We start from the raw sequence: 22779 nt of genomic DNA, 5'->3' as shown, positions 1-22779 counted from the left end.
ATAATTAGGGGAATTAGGAATTTATCTCGTGGGGATAATTAAACCAGCATAGCTAATTGAGGCCAAGGGGAGCCAGGGCTCCTCTCTCCAAACAGCCAGAACGCTGTCGCAAAGACGATAACCGAGCCCAAAAGCGATAAGATACAGTCTCGCTGTGGAAATCCATAAGCTGAAAATTAGATTTATTTTATCAGAGATAAATTCCGGAGGCATCTTCCCATAGCAGAGAAAGGGAAAAAGAACCTTTTTAAGAATTCAGGTCGTTTTTATGAAAATCCCTGTAGGAAGCCGACCCCGCTATAACGACCCTGGACCTTCCAACCCGCCGCCTCCGCCTGGTCCCGTATTTCCCCGCACACCGGGTGTCGTTCCCCTGTACCGCGGCCGGGCCTGGGCAAGATGGCGGCACCGCTCTGCCGCCCCGCGTAGCCCTGGCGGACTGGCGGCGCCGCGCTCTCCCCGCCTCTCTATGGCTGGCGCCCAACCTGCTCTAGCTCCGGGCGGCGCTCTACCCGCCCTGACACCTCGGTGGTGCCTCTGGGAGGCGGCGCTCTGTGCCGCGGCGGTGCCGTCTCTCTGGGCGGGCCTGGCGGAGCCATGGCGGCCGTGCGGGGCCTGCGGATCTCGGTCAAGGCGGAGGCGGCGGCAGCGGCGGAGCCCCGTGGTCCGGAGCCTGAGCCTATGGAAGTGGAAGAGGGCGAGCTGGAGACCATCCCTGTGAGGCGGTCGCTCCGGGAGCTCATTCCGGTGAGGGGCGTGCGGTGGGGTCAGGGGCGGGGGGGACAAGGAGGGACCGGTTCCTGAGGTGGGACTGTGAAGGCATTTTGGGGTAGATTCGTGGGAAAAGGGGCGATATGGGGCAGGGAGTGAGTGCGGGGAAACGATAGGATGAGGGTGGGGTGCATGAGGGGGCTTCGGGGGGTATGAGGGGAGTGTGGGGGGAAACGTCGTGAGGGGAAAGGGCCGGGATGTGCTTGGGGAGGAGGGAATCGAGGGGGTGGAGAAGAGGGTTTGGGGTGGAGGGGCGGCCTGTAGAGCAGGGCTGGGGTGGGAAAGTGTGAAAGGAGCGCTTGCTGCAAGGGACAGAGCGAGCAGGGGGTAACTGGGAGAACTGAGTTGGAGGCTCTGGAGATGTGGGATCTCATGAGTGGATTTTGAAGGTTTTCTTCCCCCTCCCCCCCTTTTATATTTTCCCCCTCTCTCCTTTTGGCTAGTGGTTCCTATATAAGTTTTGGTAGGATCATGTTTATTACATGAAAGTGGGTCACAGCTCTTCTAAACTCCTAAGTAGTATTTTCCTTTCAAAACTTGTGTACAAATTACTTTAGAAACTAATCCCTCATTAGCTGAGCTACTGGCGTGCTTGAGTTTCTACCCAATACGTGGCCTAAGAGACAGCACCATACTGTGCTTCCTTGTGCTTCATGAGTCAGCCTCAGACAATGGGGGTTTTTAACTTTAAAAAATATTGTTTATTTCACCTTTCTTTTTATTTTTAATAGCTCTAAAGATTTGGCAGCTTTAGACAAACCTCAATGTTGTTACAAAGAAAAGCAGTTAAATTGTGTGTACTTTGGTGTTTCTAAATTGAGACTGGCCTACTTTCTAGAAAAAGTCCTTTAGCCAAAATAATTATCACGGCACAAATGTAAAGAACACACCCCTAAAGAAAGCGAGATGTGTTCTTCCAGCTCCAAACTTTTGGCAACTGATGGCCTTGAGCGTGCCAGAATGAACAGGGGCCATTGTTAATATGCGAACCATGGAAGGGACAGAATTGGGTCGTTGGTCCAGGGTCTGTGTGGTTCAGTGCAGACTTGTGAACTCAGCAGTCCTGACTGATGGAAATGACATTTTTTTTCCCCACATCATTCTCCATTTTTACTCTTTATCAGTAGCGTTGTTTCAAAAAAGTAAAGCTTCATCTTGCTGGTATTTGGAAGTTGGGCTTGAAATATTGATAGGAGTGGGGGTAAAAGTTATTTCTTTATTTGTGAATACGGCTTGGTGTTCTGACTTTTCAGTTGCAAATTGACATTTCAAGAGTCGGGTATAACTGTTAAATCTAAAACCAAATTTGTGGAAACTTGCATTAGGAAAGGTGTTTGGTGGCATCCTGTGTATTGCTGAGAGAAAGTAGCAGATGCAGAAACTAAATTTGTCAAATGAAAGAATCCCTAAAAGTGAAGGCAGTTTGTTTCAGTTCATATGCTTTTAACTTCACAGCAACATTGATAGCTATTGCTTGTGTTCCTGTCTGATGTAGCTTGGAATAAGGATTAAGGAAAAGAGGATGTTTTTCTCATAGAAATGGCCAGATTTTTTTTGCACCTTAGTAATATGTTGCTTTCAGTGTTCATTGAGATTTCATCACCATTTTGCTTTGTTTCAGGACACTAGTAGGAGATATGAAAACAAAGCTGGAAGTTTCATTACTGGAATAGATGTAAATTCCAAGGTAATTTTTGTGCTCTGGTTCTTCAATATATTCTAGTTATTGCTACTGGAGAGAAGGAACTGTTTCATTTATTTCTTCCTCAGCTTAGCTTCATGATCAGATAGCTGGCATCTTCCAAGAACTAGGGAGTTCTCCTTTTGGGGCCTGCATCAGGACAGGATATCTCTTGGAAATTCTAAGAATTATGTTTTTTAAGTTACAAAAATTTGTGTGCCAAAACTTGAAAATGTTTCTATTGAAATTGCTGTGGTGCCACTCGATATTGCAGAACAAAGCCCTTTGGGACAAGTCAGCTGAGCTTTTTCCTCCTAGGTGAGTGACAGAAGGAAGAACAAATACTTGGCAGGAAAATCTAGTTTTGGTGCTTGAATCTTTCGAGGGCATCTTATTGTTTAAATATTTAAGACATAGTTTGAAGAATGTGAACAGCTGTTGCATTTGAATTACTTAAAGTTACATAATTCTGTGGAGCTTCAGAGGTTTAATCCTACAGCTCATCTCTGTACATTTAATACCGAATTGGCTGTTGTTTCATATTGTACAGTTGACCGCTATATCGGGCATTTGGTAGTGGAGCAAAAGCATTTTGTCATATACTTTGCGTTAATGAAGCTCAGAAGATCATGCTTATCAAAGAGTTCCAGATGAAGACTGAAAATCAGCTTTTTGTCTTAAATATCTGGCTTGTGTGCATTGTAATTCGGTAAAGAATTTGAAGTCGGGGAAAACTGTCCTCTGTTGTTACGTTCTTTAATGATGCAGCTCTGAAAAACTTCAAGAAATGTGGTCAAAGATTTTTTGGCAATCTTTAAAACCTAGTAAAAGGCCCATGTTTATTTGGATATCATTGATGGCAGTTTTTACTTAATCACAGTTTATGTTCCAAATTTGACTTTGGTCAGTAAACTCCAAAAAATCTATATGATTCTCAATAAATTCTGTAGAATAAGGGACTTCTCAGTCAGTTTTAAAAATTGCACAAGGTGCACATAACCTGTCGTTCCTGAGCTACTTAAAACCAGCTTGAATTGCCTGTCTAAATAAGATCTCTGTAGTCAGCACTCCAGTGAGTGTTGTTAAATTCATGCTCAGAGAGACAAGTTTACATTTTTGTATCTATTTAAAAAACAGACAGGGAAAAATTTCTATAATCTTAAAAGATGGATTTTCCATGTGCTGGAAATGTGTGTTCTAAGGGAGCTTTTTTCGAGCACAGCCTCTATATGTTTGTTAGGAAGGAAAATATAATGTTACTGTTCCATCATGGAGTCTGAGCGTTGTCCGAGACAGCTGGTTTTCCATACATCTTGATTCCCATTATGTTACTGGACCTACATTAAAACTATCATGTGTCGCAGAAATGTTTTAGTGAATCATTTTGACACCCTGAGACTTAAAGGTCTCTTCAGAATTAATACAATTATTAATATAGATGCTCTCTGGTAGATTTTAATTTTAAATATCTGGTCCTTCAGTACCACTTGCTGGGAATGCTGTTGTCATTCCTGTTTTGACTGCGTTGTTTTGCATTTTGAAGGAAGCAATTGAGAAGAAGGAACAAAGAGCAAAGCGCTTTCATTTTCGAGCTGAAGTGAATCTCGCCCAGAGGAATGTGGCGCTGGATCGGGACATGATGAAGAAAGGTATGAGTTTATCTTTGCAAAGACCAGACCTTGGTCACTGGAGGACTCTGTGCCCCATGCACAGTGAGATCAGATTCTGTGCTGTGTGCCCCTAGGTGGCAAACTGGCCACGTTGGAGTATCAGCTGATCAGCCGGGAGGTGTGTGTGTGTGTGTGCGCAACAGATTGGTGCTTTTGGTATCCAGTTAGTTCTTGAGGTTTTTATTTCCACCTGGCAGCTTGGACCCACTAAGCTGTGGCCTCTCAGAGCTCTGCATCAGATGACACAAGTGGACATGTTTTCTACGTGTGTCCTGGTCACAGGCCTCATTAGTATTCTGGCTCATTAGTACTTAATGGTAATACTTCAGCAGCATTTTAAGAAGAAATGTTTTTAAAGCGGTTTGATTGCTATGCAGTGCCTGCATCTACCACTGCTTGTAATGTTACATCTTTTTAAACCTCAATTTATTGAAGTTTTGCATTATGGAATAGTAAATCAAGTTATGGCGTTTTAAAATTCTGTACATCATACTTTGCTTTAATTAGCTTCCCTTCAGCTGCTTCAAAATGTTTGCTTTATAATCCCATATGTTACTAATATAAAAGCTTACTCTATGGAAATGAGTACCAGATTTTTCTCTCTTCCTCTTATAGCAATTCCTAAAGTGAGATTGGACACAATTTACATTTGTGGAGTGGATGAGATGAGTACACAGGACATCTTTGCCTATTTCAAGGAGTATCCTCCTGCTCATATTGAGTGGTTGGATGATACATCATGTAAGTAAACAGAGTTTTTGTCTGTAATTCTTATGCTTTTTTAATATTGTTCACTGCTGTAATTCAGATGTCTTAGTGGCTTTCAAAGTCACTGATCTCTGTCTCAATTTCTCTGTCATTTACCTTAGTCTTAGCATATGATGAAAATCAAACCCACTATCTGGTTGAGTATTTATTATTGGGAAGAACATAGAAGAACTTGAAGGTATCTTAAGTGGGGAAAAAAAAAGGTCTAAAATTTTGTGCTGCTTACATCTTGACATAAATAGTGTACCGGCTTCTGAGTGTCACAAAAGGTGACATTGTGAGTGCAGATGATTGAGCTGTATGCAGTCAGACAGGTCGGTGTGGTTTTGTGCTGCAAAGGAGCAGACTTGTTGCCTTATTTGTTCAGTGCGTTCTCAAGGAGAAATTAGTGGGTGGAAGGAGGTAGCAGCTGAATGGGATTTCCATAGGTTGGAAAAGGGATGTAAATTCACGTTGCAAGGGCTGTTTGGGGGTGTAAGCATGCAGTGAGATTGCTAGAAAGATAGTTAACCTGTGTACACTATAATGTATACTTGAGCAGTCTCCTGTTTTCACTTTTTTTGGAAAAGATTAACAGAATTCTGCAACAAAGTCCAAGGTTCTGTTAAATTGCCAACGGGGAAAAAAAAAATCAAGGCTGATTTCTTCTTCTGATTTCTTCTTTTTTTTTTTTAATTTTTTTTTCCCCTTTAATTGCATTTGTGTGCTAACACAGTCATGGAATACACTGAGCCTGGTCCAATATCCTAATCTGCTCTGCTCAGGAAATTCTAATATATATGATTGTGCATTTCTGTGGTTTTTATTTGGTTTTGATCAGTTGTTGTGTATGTTTTTTGGAAAGCTGTGCATCCTCCAGCTTATCAAGCATGTTAAAGAATCTGACTTTCCCTATAAGAGATATGTCTGATTATTTTTTTGGTCATGTCACTTTATAAGAATGTTTCTGAACTTCTGTCAGTAATTTCCCTCCAGTAATGCAGTGTGTGTGACTGATGACACAAACTGCATTTTTTTTTCTGTGTGTTTCTATATGTCATAGGTAACGTGGTCTGGCTTGATGAAGTAACAGCAACACGGGCTCTAATAAATATGAGTTCCTTACCTGATCAGGAGAAAACAAAAAGCAGAGAAAACAATGAAGAGAAGACAGCTGAAAAAAACAAGAAAGGTAGATTGAGATATGCATATATAGGCATCATCTAGTTAAATCAATGAAACTTTAAACTTGTGCTTGGGTACTGCATAATGTAAATTACTGAAGGAGCTTCTATCGTATAGTTTCAGGTAAATGTATTCTGCCACTTTAAAAAAGGCTTTCATCTTGGAAACCTTTTGAAGAAGCTGCTTCTTAAAAGGTGGGTTGGAGCCAGACCAAAAGCAGTAATTCAGTTGATACTGAACATGTTAGATGCAGGGTCACATTCAGATACGAACTGCTGGAGAGAGTCCAGCACAGAGCCACGGACATGCTGAAGGGAGTGGAGCATCTGTGTGAGGAAAGGCTGAGGGAGTTGGGGCTCTTGAGCTTGCAGAAGAGGAGACTGAGGGGTGACCTCATTAATGTTTACAGATATCTAAAGGGTGAGTGTCAGGAGGATGGAGCCAGGCTCTTCTTGGTGACATCCAACGGTAGGACAAGGGGTAATGGGTTCAAACTGGAACACAAAAGGTTCCACTTAAATTTGAGGAGAAACTTCTTCTCAGTGAGGGTGACAGACACTGGAACAGGCTGCCCAGGGAGGTTGTGGCGTCTCCTACTCTGGAGACATTCAAACCCGCCTGGACACCTTCCTGTGTAACCTCATCTGGGTGTTCCTGCTCTGGCAGGGGGATTGGACCAGATGATCTTTGAGGTCCGTTCCAATCCCTAACATTCTGTGATTCTGTGAAAAAATATCTACAAGCATCTCACAATTTTGGTAGTTCTGGAAGCATGTACTCTTCTGTTAGTTATTTCACTTCAAAATTAAGTCACCAAGATTTTTTCTCCTCTTCTCAGAAACTTCTAAGCTTTTGAATAATAACTTACATTGGTAGTATCTGATACTTGTAGGTATTTGCAGCATTTTAAAGGGAGGCTGAAGGAAATAGGCTCTTACACTCCTTTTACAGTCTTGGCCTTGCTGGTCTCTGTCATGCCCTGAAATGCAGTGCAATTTCATTTGCTTTCAAAGAATTAAATTAATAATCCATGTATGCTGCCACAGGCAGTTACCTGCACGGGGGCTGCCTAGTTCATGCAATTCTGTGCTCATGTGTGCTTCAAATTTCTGTGGACTTTGACTGGTTTGGTTATTCTCTAGGCTGCACAGAAGAAAGGATAACACCTTCAGTTTTCTTTCAGAGAATGTAGGTAATAACTGAATGTGACTGACACTAAAATGGAGGTGTTTCTTTCTTTCCAATTATTTTCCTTTTTAGAAAAACAGGAGGAAAGTTCTGATGACGAGACAGAAGAAGGCGAGGTTGAGGATGACAATCCAAGTGACGTTGAGGTCAGTACTGAAGAAAAACGAAAACACTCTTATGGAAGTTTTGCTCTGATGTAAAGTTTTCATGACATTGTAGTTTTAACCATATATATTTGCAATTCACAATTTAATTATTGAAGTAGATTAGAGGGGAAAACGGCAGGAAGCGCAGATACGCTGTTGGTGAGAACAGGTGCGTAAGAGGCTTTTGTGACAGTGGATTTTGAAGAGTACTGAGGCATCCAGCATGCAGGAGCTGGACTGGCTACTCTTTTCTGCTGAGAGGAGGCAACGAAAGAACAATAAGGCAAGGGAAGGGAATGACCTTTCAACAGGGAAGGCAGCGCTTAAAGAGACAAAGAGTATTTAGGCTGTCTGTCCATAGACATGTGTGCAAATCAGCATACGCATTGATGTTTTGTAAGGAATTTAATCTTCACGGGCTGAAAATATAATAGGTGTGATTAGTACTTTCTTTAAGAATGGCTTAGTGAACACAGAAGTCTGAATTTTAGTTTCTGTAAAGCAGATATAAACTAAAATAATGTTATGAAGGAAGAGAAGGAAATGTTTCAAATTTTTAGGGCAAATTACTTCAAAAATGCACGTTAGTTTGTCAAGAAAAAAGCAGAGTTCATTAGAACATAATTTGAAAAGTAACTTTCTTAATAATCAGTTGATTTCTTCTCTGTAAGTAACCAGTTTTTGTTCAACAGTAATTTTATTTTTGAGTCCAAAATACCTTTTTTGCCCCCCAAAGTTGGATGCCCTCTCCCAGGTAGAAGAGGATTCTCTCCTGCGTAATGATCTTCGCCCTGCCAATAAACTGGCTAAAGGAAACAAGCTATTCATGAGATTTGCTACTAAAGGTAAATGAACAGCGTAACAAGCATAATGAATTAACCACTTGTCGTTTTATTTGCTGGCTAGTGACTTGAAGTACCTAATTTTTATTTGCAAAATTGTTAGGTTTTTTTGCTAATCAATAAGTATTATGTTTTTGCAATAAATCCACATTTAATCACAGAATCGACTGGGTGGGAAAAGACCTCAGAGATCATCAAGTCCAACCCTTGGTCCAACTCCAGTCCATTGACTAGATCACGGCACTAAGTGCCATGTCCAATCTCAGTTTAAAAACCTCCAGGGATGGTGAGTCCAGCACCTCCCTGGGCAGCCATTCCAATGCCTGACCACTCTCTCTGCAAAGAATTTCTTTCTAATCTCCAGCCTAAATTTCCCCTTGGCAGAGTTGAAGCCCATGCCCCCTTGTCCTATTGCTGACTGCCTGGGAGAAGAGACCAATCCCCACCTGGCTAGAACTTCCCTTCAGGTAGTTCTAGAGAGTGCTGAGCTCAGCTCTAAGCCTCCTCTTCTCCAGACTAAACAAGCCCAGCTCCCTCAGCCTCTCCCCATAGCTCTTGTGTTCAAGTCCCTTCCCCAGTGTTGTTGCTCTTCTCTGGACGCGCTCCAGCACTTCAATCTCTTTCCTGACCTGAGGGGCCCAGAACTGAACACAATACTCCAGGCGTGGCCTCCCCAATGCAGAGCACAGGGGAAGGATCACTTCCCTTGTCCTGCTGACCACGCTCTTTTGGATACAGGACAGGATCCCATTGGCCTTCTTGGCCACCTGGGCACACTGTTGGCTCATGTTGAGCTTCCTGTCAATTAGTACCCCCAGGTCCCTTTCTGCCTGACTGCTCTCCAGCCACTCTGTGCCCAGCCTGGAGCGCTGCAGGGGGTTGTTGTGGCCAAAGCGCAGGATCCAGCACTTGGCCTTGTTGAACTTCATCCCATTGGAATCGGCCCATTTTTCCAGTCTATCCAGATCCCTCTGCAGAGCCCTCCTGCCTTCCAGCAGATCAACACTCCCTCCCAACTTGGTGTCATCAGCAAATTTGCTGCTGATGGTCTCAATCCCCTCATCTAAATCATCAATCAAGATGTTAAACAGGGCTGGACCCAACACTGACCCCTGGGGGACACCACTAGTGACTGGCCGCCAGCTGAATGCAGCCCCATTCACCACGTGTGAATTAGATTTGGTTCAAGTTTCTAATCTAATCAATTAGATTTGGTGCAAGTTTGAATGAAAATTACTGTACATAAAATTGGGCTCAGGGCATTCTTCTCCGTACCACAGGATAGGTTATCATGCCCTTCTCCATAGAGGTAAATTCCACGTTTTATAGATATGAAAATCATTTGAGACGCTGATGAACTATTAGTGGAAATTATTGCTAAATACAGTTGAGTTATTAAATTATGAGTAAAATGAAAATCCATATCATTTCTGAGCCAGGTGGGAAGTGACACATGCATAAAGAAAAGAAAGGTCATGAATAAGGTAAGTATGGCCTCCAGCAGTTCCAGGGGCATGTAGTGCTCTGTTAAGCTGATATGTAGAAACTCAATCTCCCTAGAATTAAGTTTCTAGACACAGAACTGTGGTGGTAGGAGAAATTTCAGAGGTGTCAGCAAAATTGTGTCCTTTGTGAAGGAGAATGAAGTAGCACTGATCTGTAAGGCACGTTCAGTTGTACTTTCACTGTGTCTTTGACTGGATGGTTATTTATTTTTATGCTAGTATTGTAAGATATATTCTAAGATGGAAATATTCCTTTAATTTATGGGTTTTTTCAGATGACAAAAAAGAGCTGGGAGCCGCAAGGCGAAGTCAGTATTACATGAAATACGGCAATCCAAATTATGGAGGCATGAAGGGGATTCTTAGCAATTCTTGGTAAGTATTTGATAGAGGAATTGCAACATTGTAGGTAATTGGACAAGATAGTCCAAACTGGTTTTAATTTGTGGATTTTCTTTCTATTCAATTTATTCAGGAGTTTCTTATGTGTAAATAATGTTTTTACAATGTGACTATGAATTTGCAAGGGGAGTACTTTCTCATTAAAAGAATGTTTATATTCCAAACATTCAGAACATAAATGTATGTCTGCTATCAAAATGAGTGATAATTGCGTGTGCTTAATCCAGGGCTGAATATGACTCATTCCTGATGCCTTTTCTTTGTCGGGAGTCTCATTCTTTTTATGGTGTTTCAGGAAGAGAAGATACCATTCACGTCGGATCCATCGGGATGTGATAAAGAAAAGGACGCTTATTGGGGATGATGTTGGCTTGACTCCTCCTTACAAACATCGTCATTCAGGTAATCGATGCCGATATGTTGACTCGATAAGATCACACGGGGGAATGAAGGGCTGGAAAGGATCTTAATGCCTCGTGTAATCCTCTGCACTGTGTGAAACTCAGGTGTACTTTTAAAAAATATTTCTGTAACTGAATCACATTTTAAGAGTTCGCAGGGAATAACTGAGGCAGAAACTTCACGCTGCTCATTGCCTTACCAAAATAGCTGCTGCTTTTTACGTGATATTTTTATTTTACAGATTTAGACGTGGGGGGCTATAGCGTCGAGGGCAAAAAGAAGAGTCGACTTTAAACTTCTTGGCAGTCTGTCGTACTTGCTATGTCAGTTCTTCTGTTCAATTAAAAAGCAAGCTCTAGATGTAGAACAATAAATATTAGGACTTTCTATTAAGTAGACTTAGGAACAATGATCTGCACCTACTGCAGAGGCAGTTGTACTTTATATCTTCAGTCCAGCTTTATGCTTAAGCAGGCTTCTGAGATAGTGAACACCATGGACTTGTTTCTCCTGTGGTGATTTTCTTCCACTTAGGCTATTCTGTAATTACACTTAGTATATTTTGCAAAATATTCTCTCTCTTTAGCCTTGGAGAACTCCTAAGACTCATTTTAGTTGAACATTAATTACAGTGATTTTTCTTTTTTTGCCTTGAATTTAAGGTACCTTATATGAATGCTAAACTTCAGTTTATCAGAATCGGTTTGTTTTGCTACAGGCTTAGTAAATGTTCCTGAGGAACCCATTGAGGAGGAAGAAGAGGAGGAAGAAGATCAGGATATGGATGAAGATGACAGAGTTGTGGTTGAGTACCGTGATGAACTGCAAGCTTTCAAACAGTCCCGAGAGCGCAGTGCAGCCAGACGATCGAGTGCTAGTGCGTCCGATTCGGATGAAATGGACTATGACCTTGAGCTGAAAATGATATCAACGCCCTCTCCCAAAAAGAGCATGAAAATGACGATGTATGCAGATGAGGTGGAGTCACAACTGAAAAATATTAGGTAAAAGTTTCTTATTCTTTAAAAGAATCAGTGAAAAGGAATTCTAAATTTTCATTAGTGGCAGAGGTGTCAAAGCTTAAAGAAAAACTGCTGGAGCTACTTTTTCTATTCTTAACGTAATCTTGTAGTAGGTATTTTTAAAAGAAATGCGAAATACAGAAAACAGTGATACAGGCTTTAAATTACAATTAACATTTGAAAAATATAGCTTCCTCTGCAGATTTCTGTAACCTTCCTTATTGATGAAAATGAAGCTCGAATAGGAATCAATAGAAATTTATGCAAGCAAGCACAATTAATTTCTTGCATTTCATAGCTAGGCCAGGGAGAAAGAATTTGTCTTTCTCTTTTCCCTTTACCCCTTCCTCTTTTCTCAGAAAGAAGAATAACCCTTAAGTGTTGACAATAAAAATGAATTGATGTTCATTATGGGCGTATCAACCAAAATTGTATATAATGCAGATTGTTAAAATACATTAGCGTGTCCCTTCAGTAGGATGATTATACTTCATTATAATGTCAAGTCCTTTAATGATTTTGAGGTTGCTTATCTGCTCTGAATTCTGACCTAGTGGCACCGCCTTGAGGAGACAAACTCAGTACCTGCCTGGGAATGGATGTTGAGGTGTTCATGTGATTAGTGCTGAACGTGGGATTCTGACTAGAACACGTGCTCTTCTATGTGATGTTTCTACCTCTTTCTCAGTAGAGGAATCCTGATATTACTGTTTGCTATGATGTAATTTTACATACAAGAAGACCTAAGAACTATAGTAGACTTCATTTTATTTCAGGGATGTTTGATCTATTATTATTTTTTTAGGAATTCCATGCGAGCAGATAGCATAGCAACCAGTAACATCAAGAATCGGATTGGCAGTAAAGGATCATTGGAGAAAGTTGCAGATGTAAGGCTACTGTTAGAAGAAAAACGTCAGAATAATATTGGGCCACGTCAGCCAAACAGCACTGTAAAATCAGGTAATTTTAAACTCTCATATTGCGCAGAGTTGTGACTGGCTTGTTAAAATGGTTATATTCGTTTCACATTTGTGCTCCACTGCAGCCAGCAAACCTGAGGTAATTCCATTCAGCAGCTGTTTCTGCATCTATACAGTTAATTTTTCCTCACAAAGAGACTGAATTGGGGATTGCTTTGGGGAAAAATGAAATATATTTGAGTTAAGAGTGACATTTCTTTTTATCCAGTTTATGTACCTGTTTCTGTTTTCCCGCACTTGGTCCTGTTTGATTCGCTCACTCCTTGGGGCAGAGATTCTGTATGAGAAACGTAGCATGCGGGGGAGTTCTTGCACTAAATGAAACATCAATATGTTTAAGATTCTCATAATTTGGTTTTCATTTTATTCTGCAAAATAACAAGTGATATTAGAATTGTAAAGCAAGGTATCCATTACCTGAAAAGAATGGTTGAAGGCATACCCATTTTTGTATGATTATACCTCATGCTGGACACATACACGCTGTGCTGCTAAAACAGCAATGTGGCGAGCCATGGAATAATTTAGTTTTCAATCATCTGGACGGAGCACAACCTGAAAACATTAAATGTCAGATTTATTGCCAAAAAAAAAAAAAGAAATCTGGATAAATTTTATTGCAGACATTGCCAGGACTGCAATCTGAGTATAAATAGTACAGAAAAGATAAAAACAGAGAATCTGTCTAGTTTCAAGTTGTACAAATTGTGGATGAGCATTAAATTAGCTGGCAGAACTGTAGTAAATGCAACGTGATTTTTGTCATTTTAATCACTGAAAATATCCCTAGATGTGCGGCAGAGACTGGGAAAAAGACCACATTCTCCAGAAATTAAACCTCCCAGTAGCACTTCTGCTCCTCGTCGAGAACCAATATCAGATGTACACAGCCGGCTGGGAATCCCCAAACAAGATGTCAAAGGACTCTACTCTGACACCAGAGAGAAGAAATCGGGTTAGTTTTATGGAGAAAATGTAATACTGCAATTCCTTTGAGTTTAGAGTATAAGAGAAATTTCAGCAGAAAATCATGAAGGATCTTCAGTGGAGTTAAATTGAATTGGCCAATGTTTCACAGAATCACAGAATGTCAGGGATTGGAAGGGACCTCGAAAGCTCATCCAGTCCAGTCCCCCAGCCAGAGCAGGAACACCCAGATGAGGTTACACAGGAAGGTGTCCAGGCGGGTTGGAATGTCTGCAGAGTAGGAGACTCCACAACCCCCCTGGGCAGCCTGGGCCAGTGTCTGTCACCCTCACTGAGAAGAAGTTTCTTCTCAAATTTAAGTGGAACCTTTTGTGTTCCAGTTTGAACCCATTACCCCTTGTCCTATCATTGGTTGTCACCGAGTGGAGCCTGGCTTCATCCTCCTGACACTCACCCTTTAGATATCTGTAAACATTAATGAGGTCACCCCTCAGTCTCCTCTTCTCCAAGTGCCAGAGCCCCAGCTCCCTCAGCCTTTCCTCACACGGGAGATGCTCCACTCCGTTCAGCATCTTTGTTGCCCTGTGCTGGACTCTCTCCAGCAGTTCCCTGTCCTGCTGGAACTGAGGGGCCACAACTGGACACAATATTCCAGATGTGGTCTCACCAGGGCAGAGTAGAGGGGCAGGAGAACCTCTCTGACCTACTGACCACCGCCCTTCTAATCCACCCCAGGTACCATTGGCCTTCCTGGCCACAAGGGCCCAGTGCTGGCTCATGGTCATCCTGCTGTCCACCAGGACCCCCAGGTCCCTTTCCCCTACGCTGCTCTCTAATAGGTCATGCCCCAACTTATACTGGAACCTGGGGTTTGTTCAGAGCTTTCAAATCTAAGTACCTGTAGGTGGGTTGAGCTGAATACTTTTATGAGCAATATTTTAATATAGATATGCTTAGAACTAGAGAACTACTTTGAAACTGGTCAGACCCTTCAGACCTTTGTGTAGCATTCGCTGCAAATGGGAAACAGTGAGCAAAACTGCACTGAATTTTCCATATTTTAATTTCAACTACTGCTTCAAAGCATAATGAGTTCCATGCCAAACATTTCGGTGGGAGGAGCATGAGAAATTTAGAGATGCAGTAAATTTAAGACTCAGTTCCCCACTTTCTCCGGAATTCCTTTTAGTCCTGCATTTTTAATACTTGTTTTTCATCTGATTAGGTAATTTATGGACCCGATTAGGCTCTGCTCCGAAGACGCAAGAAAAGACTTTGGATAAACCTGAAAACTCTGTGGCATCTCCAGAGGAAGATGATTCAGAGCTCCAGCGGGTTTGGGGTGCTCTCATTAAGGAAAAAGAACAGTCTCGGCAAAAAAAGAGTCGATTGGATAATTTGCCATCTCTACAAATTGAAATCAGCCGAGAAAGCAGTTCTGGATCAGACACGGAATCATGATTGTTTTCACATTCTGATCCTCAAGGTTGTGACTCTGCAGCATGGCGCGATTTCCTTTGCCCAAACACTGGACACTGGCAAAGACTCTGCAGTGAAGGTTCCAGAAGCATCTCTTTTCTTTTTATACAAAAACAGAGATGCGTGTGCCACTTGAAACCTAAAGCAATCACGTTTGTCTAGAGTCTGTGGTTGGCCCTGTGTTACGTAGGGCATTGTCATCCGTGTTTATTACAGCAAACCTGTCGTTAATTCTAGCAGAACGATTTTCCCCAAGCTTTGAACTTAAGGGGCAGAAATGCTCTGCGTTTTTAAGATGACCTTTTTGTTCTTAATATTTTTAACATGGAGCCTTTTAACAAAATCTCTTACACCGTTCATCCAAAGAACAGGGCATTTCATAGTCAGTATCGCTGCCTTGCCCTTCTGGCTCTTACCAGCATCTCTCCTTTCCTCTTGAAGTAATAACAATAATGCTTCCTGGGTAGGCAGCCAGCAAGGAGAAAGCAGAAAGGGACTGGGATGTTCCCTTCCTCCAAAATACTGAATGTGAATTTAAGTGACACATTTAGTACGGTGAAATTTCATATAGTATCCAAGTAGCATCACTACTCTCAAGGAATTCTGCTCAGCAATTTCGGCAATGCTACATTCTGCTGTAGTAGGGATTGAGTTGTTCAAGACTGCAAAGCTGGATGTTTGAGAATTGTGTGAACTCCCGAGAGTTTATCTTTCATTTCGTCTGTATTACATTTTGAAGAAACCTAACCATTTAAAAACATTTTTATATTTGTGAAAATTTTCCTGTTGGCCATGGTGAAAGCTATAGTGATGTTTTCCTATGTGCTGTTCAACTATGTATATATATAACAAAGAGAAGGAAAACTATAGGATCACTGTCTCATGTCAATATTTTTGAATGTTCTTATTGTATAGTACAAGTGGATGTGCACATGGTTGACTTCTTACATTCAGCTTTTTTTACCCACGTGCCCTCTCTAGGTAGGAAAAAAGTTTGATCAGTGTGCAACTGCGCTTGTTTTCTTGTTGCCTACGGCATTTATTTTGATTGCCAATAATTCTAAATAAGGAATAATGCTGGTGCATCACATTCTGATAAACAGAACAGGTAGCAAAACCATCGCCTGCCACTTTTTGATAGTCTGAAAATGTGTTTGCGTTTTCCCTATTTCCTAGATTCTGTCAGTCCAAAATATCTATGAAGATCTCTTTTCCCCTTTCTGATTTCTAACAAACAAGTATTTTCTCTTTTTTTCCCCTGTTTTTTGTATTAAGTTGAAGTAGGTTTGAGGCTTCACAGAAGCAAGGAATCTGCAGTTAACTTTTCTTAGTGCTTCATTATATGTAAGAATTGCAGTGTGAAAAAGGTAAAATGAAAGGTACAGTGACTAGAAGGGTAATCTGGGGACTGACTGGGCTTCAAGCCTTATTATTTTCTTCTTTTGTGACACTCATCCTTGATTTTATATTTAATTATTGAATATATAAATATGTCTCATAAAAGTACTGTTGAGAGTAAATGACTGCAATGTCTGATCACTGTAATAATTAATTTTAACGTGTGCTTTCATTTATATCCCTTCCAAAGTTTTCACGCAGAATCACACCGGTACCGTACCCATTTCTCAAGATCCTGATAAAATTTATTTAGCCAGTGTCTTTTTTTTGCCAGTAAACCTTTGTGTTGTGTTTTGAATCCATTATGACCTTTGGTTTTTCTGAAAGGAGGTGGTAGATACAACTCACGAGGACAAGACTTCTGCATCCTGGTGAACCCTTGTGTGTTTTTAAGCTCAGCAGACTGGTCGCGCTCTGCTCTTGGCGTTGCTGATAACTGCTGTGTTTCCATGTAAATACTCGGAATTTGAGCCTGGTGAAGGACAGACTCGCTGGGATGAAGGGCAGAATGGGAGCAGAGAATCTCATCAACCGATACAAATGATCTGAACTAGTGGATGTGTGAAATCAAGATGTAGGCAAAGGCTCTGTTTGATGAAGAGGAGCTTTTAACACCAGTTCTGTGTTCCAGGTAGTCAAAAATATGCCTGACAAATGCCCCCACGTTAGTCAGGTCGGTTTTGTTTATGGTTTGTGGGGAGGCTTATGTGTGTTAATGATGCCCTGGTAGCATAGGTGTAAGAAAAATAGAGGTTTACTCTTAAAGGACCTATAGAGAGTTTTGGTTGGTGTGTGTGTTTGTTTTCTAATTTGACTGTTTGCCTGGTTTTTATTTAAACAGCTGTTCTGTTCCAAATAGAACTGGGCTGAAATCAATCGACCTGCCCACCTTTACTGAACGTCAGTAACAAAGGACAGTGCTGCACTGGTTCTTGGCTCTTTAGCGGTGCTTGCGCCTTTCTGGGGACAAGATGAGGGTCCCTGTTTCGAGGTGTCGCTTGTCCCCGCCCGGTCGCACAGGGCGCAGCCTCGAACCGCTGACCCGCGAGGCTGAGACAAGCCCGAGGGCTCCGCTCCCGCTGCGAGAAATGGATGCGCTGGCGCACCCCCGCCTTTCTGGAGCAGTGGTACGGCCCGCTCCCCCGCGGCAGGGTTGGTACGTCCCACGCCTTTATAACCGGCCGCCGCAGGCTCCTCCGCCTTTTCGTCCTTCGTGCTGGGGAGCGAGAAGTTGTGGTGAGTGTCTCCTTCCCTGGGACGAGGCGGTTGGCCGTCGTGGGAGGCAGAGGCCCGGCTTGCGGGGCGAAGCGCCCTTTTCTTTTAGCGGACCTGAGGGTGGGGACCCCACCCCGTGGCAGTGGTGGCGCCCGCTGTGCCTTCCCGTCCGCAGGGCCGCTCGGGCTGGGCCGAACCATTCGGGGGAGGAGGGGGGAACGGGCCGTTGGTGACGCGGCCTCGGAGCACGTGGCCCTGACTCCCGTTGTCCCCGCAGGGCCGCCATGTCCTCACGGCCGCCGGGAACCCGCGAGCGGGGCCGGAGCGGCTCCCTGGTAAGTTCAGAGGGCCTGGCGTTGGGTGGGAGGCCAGGGAGCGTGTGTGTGTGAGGGGGGCCGGGAGGCGCCGCCATTGGCCGCGTTCGGGGCCGCGCTGCCTTTGCCAGCGGGAGCGAAAGGCCCGGGAGGCCGTTCCTTCCTCCTCACGAATCTCCTGGCTGCTCCCAGCGTCACAGAGAACAGAATCGCAGGATGGTTTGGGTTGAAGGGACCTTCAAATCTCATCCAGCCATGAGCAGGGACATCTTCACCAGCTCAGGTTGCTCAGAGCCCCGTCCCGCCTGGCCTGGGATGTCCCCAGGGATGGTTCATCCACCACCAATCTGTCCAACCCGGGCCAGGCTCTCACCACCCCCAGCAGCAAGAATTCCTTCCTCATGTGCAGCCTTAATCTGCCTCCTTCAGTTTAAAATCATCACCCCTTGTCCTGTCTCAACAGGCCCTGCTGAAAAGTCTGCCCCCATCTTATCAGCCTCTTTTAAGTATGGAAAGGCCACAATAAGGTCTCCCTGGAGCTTCTCTTCTCCAGGCTGAACAGCCCCGCTCTCAGCCTGTCCCACCGCAGAGCTGGTCCAAGCTCAGAGCTCAGGAAGGGCTGTGGAGATGAGACGTGCATGGTTAGCGCTTGGCATTTGCATACCTTCTATGGATTTTCAGCAAACAGGTCACTTTGTTGGTTGTTCGATGTGCAGGACTCTCTGCAATGAACGTTACAACCTTAGAACTGCGGTTGTCTGGAATTCCCATTTAAAAATGGCCCTTAAGGAAACGCAGCCTGGCCAGCTGTGTAAGGGAGATTTTTAAGTTTCCTGACTAAAAACAGTTAAAGAGAGGGTTGTTGACTACTAAAAGCCATCTGATAAAGATTTTGGTGATTAATGATTCTATGATATAAACACAAATTTGGCTGGAATTCAAGCAGACTGACGGGTGCTGAGGTTCTGGTGTGGTCTGTGTGGTGGGTTTGTTCTGCCTTTTTTTTTTTTAATAGATAGATCTACATTGTAATTTCTTAAAATTATTACCAAAGAATATTGTAGTAATACTGATTTTGCTTTTATTCCCACAGCAGAAAGATGTCTTGAAGTGAAGAGTAAGGTAAAGTTTATTTTAAGTTGTTAAGTATTTGGCCTTTGGTTACATGCTAACTGTATAAAGAAATACAAGACTCTTAATCAAAAATAACCTGTAATAATTACATCTTAAAGCAAGTTGAACAAAAACTTATTAAGCTAGTTTTACTTACCATGATGTTAACAGAGCTAATGTGTTTTATAAACCAAGTGGAAAACATAGAACAGGTGGTTCAAGATGAAACAATTGTTGTGTTTTAGGTGGTCAAATACAGAAGTTGTTGGCTGTTGATGATGATAACCCTGAATAGGAAGTGCCGTCAGATGCGAGAACTGACGATAACCTTCTTATTTGTCTGAAATACAGCTACATACATGCAGAGTTTAAATTGTCTGGAAACTGGTCTTCTAAAACTCATTGGCCAGCTTTCATTTATACTGCTTTCTGCGAAAAGTGCTCCTGTAACACCTAATGTAGCTTCACATCTGTCTGTTTCAATTTCTCTGCAGAGCCTGGTCTTTAATAAACGTCACACAATTAAGACTGGGAGCAGGTCGCTCTTTGGAATGGCCCTAACGTGAAGGTAAGTGATGGATTTCACTGGACCAAGTAGAGCTTTATACCCGGTGGAATCTAATTTAAGAATAAATAAAGCTTATAGGCTGCCAAAATCTCAAGAGACATGTTTTGTAGGTTCAAGCCTCATAGCTTAAATCAATCTGGTTTCCCTCCTCTCTTCCTCAAAATGTAAAGAGCTGGAATACTTATTTCCTGGTATCTCTGTATTTAGGTGGAGCTTACAGGTCCTGGCTCCCATGTGCGAATTGTTACCAATGATTGCCCATTAACGTTCAGCTCTTGACAAGTCCTGTGGAAGGTGGTGAGACAGCAAGAGCAGATTTCTTCTGGGTGAGTTGAATATTTGATGTTCTCTTAGTTCAATGTGATGGGTTTTGGCTATGGTCTCAGAGACATGAGCTAGTTGAGAACGTTCTCATTGGCTGTGTTTCTATTTCTGTATATTTTTAGCTTTAAGGGTATAATTAATGAAGTTCGAGGCTAAAAAATACTTGTTAGACTAAAATATGGACAATAAATGTATAAGAGCAGCTGTCTTCTGCACTACAGTTTTGCTGACAGCACTGTAGAGCAAAGGGCTTTTGCTTTGCTAGAAATTGATCAGTTTACTAAAGATATCATATGATGAAACTAACCAAAAATTGCTGGAATTACCGGCAGATTGATTGGTGGTGAGCAATGGTTTTTCTGATGATATCCCTTATGCTAATAAATTGATTTGTATTTAATGTTAAATGGTTAACTTATTAATGCTGTTGTATTACAGGTGTTCATGCTGAAAACATCTTGTCTGAGGAGGAATCCAATAAAACATGTGCATGAGCTTGGGAACTAGTGGTTGTAAAGACTACGTGTTTTTCTGCGATATGATGTTAAGAAACGGTAACAGTTACACAGTTCTGATCACACATATATTAAAATTCTCTCAAACCAAATGTGTCTGGTTTTGTCACTTTACTGCATTAAGGGATGCCTTTCCGTTACACAACACGTTTTTAATAAATATGCTGAACACTCTTATAATTTGCTATAATTCTATCTGGTGGTTGGTAATTTAATTGCTTTAGACAGATAAGGCCTTCAGTGCCCCTAACAACAAGAAGAGCAAATGCAACTATTTCTGTAGCTTGTTTCAGGCTTGCTATTTCTTCATTATTTTGGACTCAACCTCAAGTCTGCTACAGAGGTAGCAGAATCTGTTCCTGCAGCAATGACATTCTGGCCAATGTTCTGCGGCTCTTCTAAATAATGGTCAAAATGTGCAAATTTAAATGTGAAGAAAGGGGAAAAAAAAGACACAAACTGTAACTTGTCAGCATCCTTCAGTGTTGCTATTAAGTAAAAAAGGCTGCCTTTGTGATAATGACTCCTAAAATTGTTTTACAATGGAGGTTGATAAATGTAAGTTAAAGGGGTTGGGGGAATCTTGGGGAGTTAAAATAGATGTGTTTAAATGAGGAAAAACTGCATCTGAGGCTGAAACTCCCAGTTAGATTCATTCTGTTGGTGTAACTGGCAGGCTCTGACACTTCAGTGCTCTTTTTATATTCATAGGAGGCGTGGAATATAAGGGTCTCATCAAACCTAAAGTGATTAAGCGTGTCCACTGAGAGACTTAATGCAGATGTTGCTGTTCGTTTTGCCCACTTGGTGTCACCAGGTGAAAGATTTTTAGTGCATCTTTATGCTCTTTGAAAAAAGTAAAGTTTAATAAACTAACCTTAGTAAACATTAATAAACTGACTAAATAACGTGCTCATTCTATGCCAACAAGATTCAAAGTTACGTTAATGGCACAGTTCCAAGTAGAAGTTACCTCGCTATTACTTCTGAAAGTGAAAAAATGTTTACTTAACTGGAAATAATAATGGTTGTCTTTATTTTTCTGGTTTTGTGTATGGATGCTAACGGCATTTGATGACTTGTTAGTGCTGGCTGTGAGGTTTTATTGGGTGCTGCTATCAACAACTGTGGAATAGGTCTGAGCTTTGATAGCACTTTCAGAGACAAACTTCATAGCTAAGTCTAAGCTTATCATCCAGATAATAAATTTTCCTGAACAGCTTAAAATGTATTAATGAATACCTGGGTCAAGATACTAGTGGTATAGAACACTTCCTATAGTCATTGTGTTGTCAGAGCCCTTACCTAACAGCAGATGCAATACTGGTGTTCAGTTGATCTATGAATATGCCCCGGTGTTTAATGTAGCCCACAACTACAGCAGATGAAATGCCCAATATAATGCTGTGCATCTCTTGTGCCTCCATCAGATAATCTCAAAAGGGTCTGCCAGCATCCTGGTGAAGCCAAATTACCTGCTCATTGCACACAGAACAGGAGATCAGAGCCTCGCTGGGGTGGGTGAGAACAGGGAAGGCCAATTTGGTCAGTTGTTGGATAAAACAATTTTACTTAACTGTGTCACATCAGATATTTACTACTTTGAACTGTAGCAGTAAATACTAAGAACTTTGGGCCAGGCGCTCCTTGGGATGTGAAGCATGCAGGATACCTGCTGTGAAGATGATGAGAATTGTTTCAAAGCAAGGAGTGAACTTGGAGCTTTGAAATGTACTGTGATTTCATAAGATAATGGGAAGATGCTGTACGTGCACTTTGATTTAATATGTATCCAGCCTTTAAACCAGCCTGTAACGCTTTTGTACTGGGGGAGGAAGATGCTCGGTGTCTGCAGGAGGCAATATAAGGCTTTTGTGTCAGTGCCAGGCTGTTTGGTAATCCAAAATCGGAGACCACATCAAGGAGAAAGCATTTCAAAGCTCCAGCTTTTAAGCTTCAAAAAAGACTTTGGAGATGACAGCAACACTATGTCAACTGGCAGCGTATTAGCAACTCAGAGGCTAAGGTGAGGAAAAAGAAGGTTTCGGGGAGGAGAGCGGGAGCGAGGTGACAGCAAGGACACCAAAATTGTTTGAAGAACTGATGCGATACCTGGAGCCAGTCACACAGATGAAGGGACAGCTCTGGTCTGATCGCTGCCCCAAGAGCCCCTGAAAATCTGTTAGAAAGCAAGAAGAGGTGGCCAAATCTGTGGTGAACAAAGTTAGAGCTTGAATGATCCCATTAAAAGCCTGAAGGCTGCTCACAGCCTGGGGCTGAGCTTGGGGTCAGGACATTTGCCGACCCCTCTTGATTAAACAGCTGTCACTCATTGGGGTGCCAGGTGAGGCTGGTTACCTCCATTTCAAACACCCAATCTCT

General features: G+C 42.3%; 1 protein-coding gene across 1 annotated transcript; it reads left to right on the top strand.

Annotated features, from left to right (window-relative positions):
* Positions 1–20587, top strand: NCBP3 (nuclear cap binding subunit 3). The gene is made up of 18 exons (XM_082068359.1): positions 1–747; positions 2393–2458; positions 3996–4101; positions 4738–4863; positions 5933–6061; positions 7315–7388; positions 8125–8233; positions 10011–10110; positions 10433–10539; positions 11258–11543; positions 12367–12524; positions 13335–13499; positions 14697–17584; positions 17841–17898; positions 18971–18999; positions 19485–19558; positions 19766–19884; positions 20321–20587. Exons 1-13 carry the CDS (start codon positions 598–600, stop codon positions 14930–14932), a joined length of 1812 nt encoding a protein of 603 aa, XP_081924485.1. The 5' UTR covers positions 1–597; the 3' UTR covers positions 14933–17584; positions 17841–17898; positions 18971–18999; positions 19485–19558; positions 19766–19884; positions 20321–20587.
* Positions 20588–22779: the final 2192 nt, after the last annotated feature.

The sequence above is a fragment of the Streptopelia decaocto genome, assembly GCF_964273445.1.
Source record: "Streptopelia decaocto genome assembly, chromosome: 18".
NCBI classification, from domain to species: Eukaryota; Metazoa; Chordata; class Aves; order Columbiformes; family Columbidae; genus Streptopelia; species Streptopelia decaocto.
This window is presented reverse-complemented; position numbering and strand designations above follow the sequence as displayed.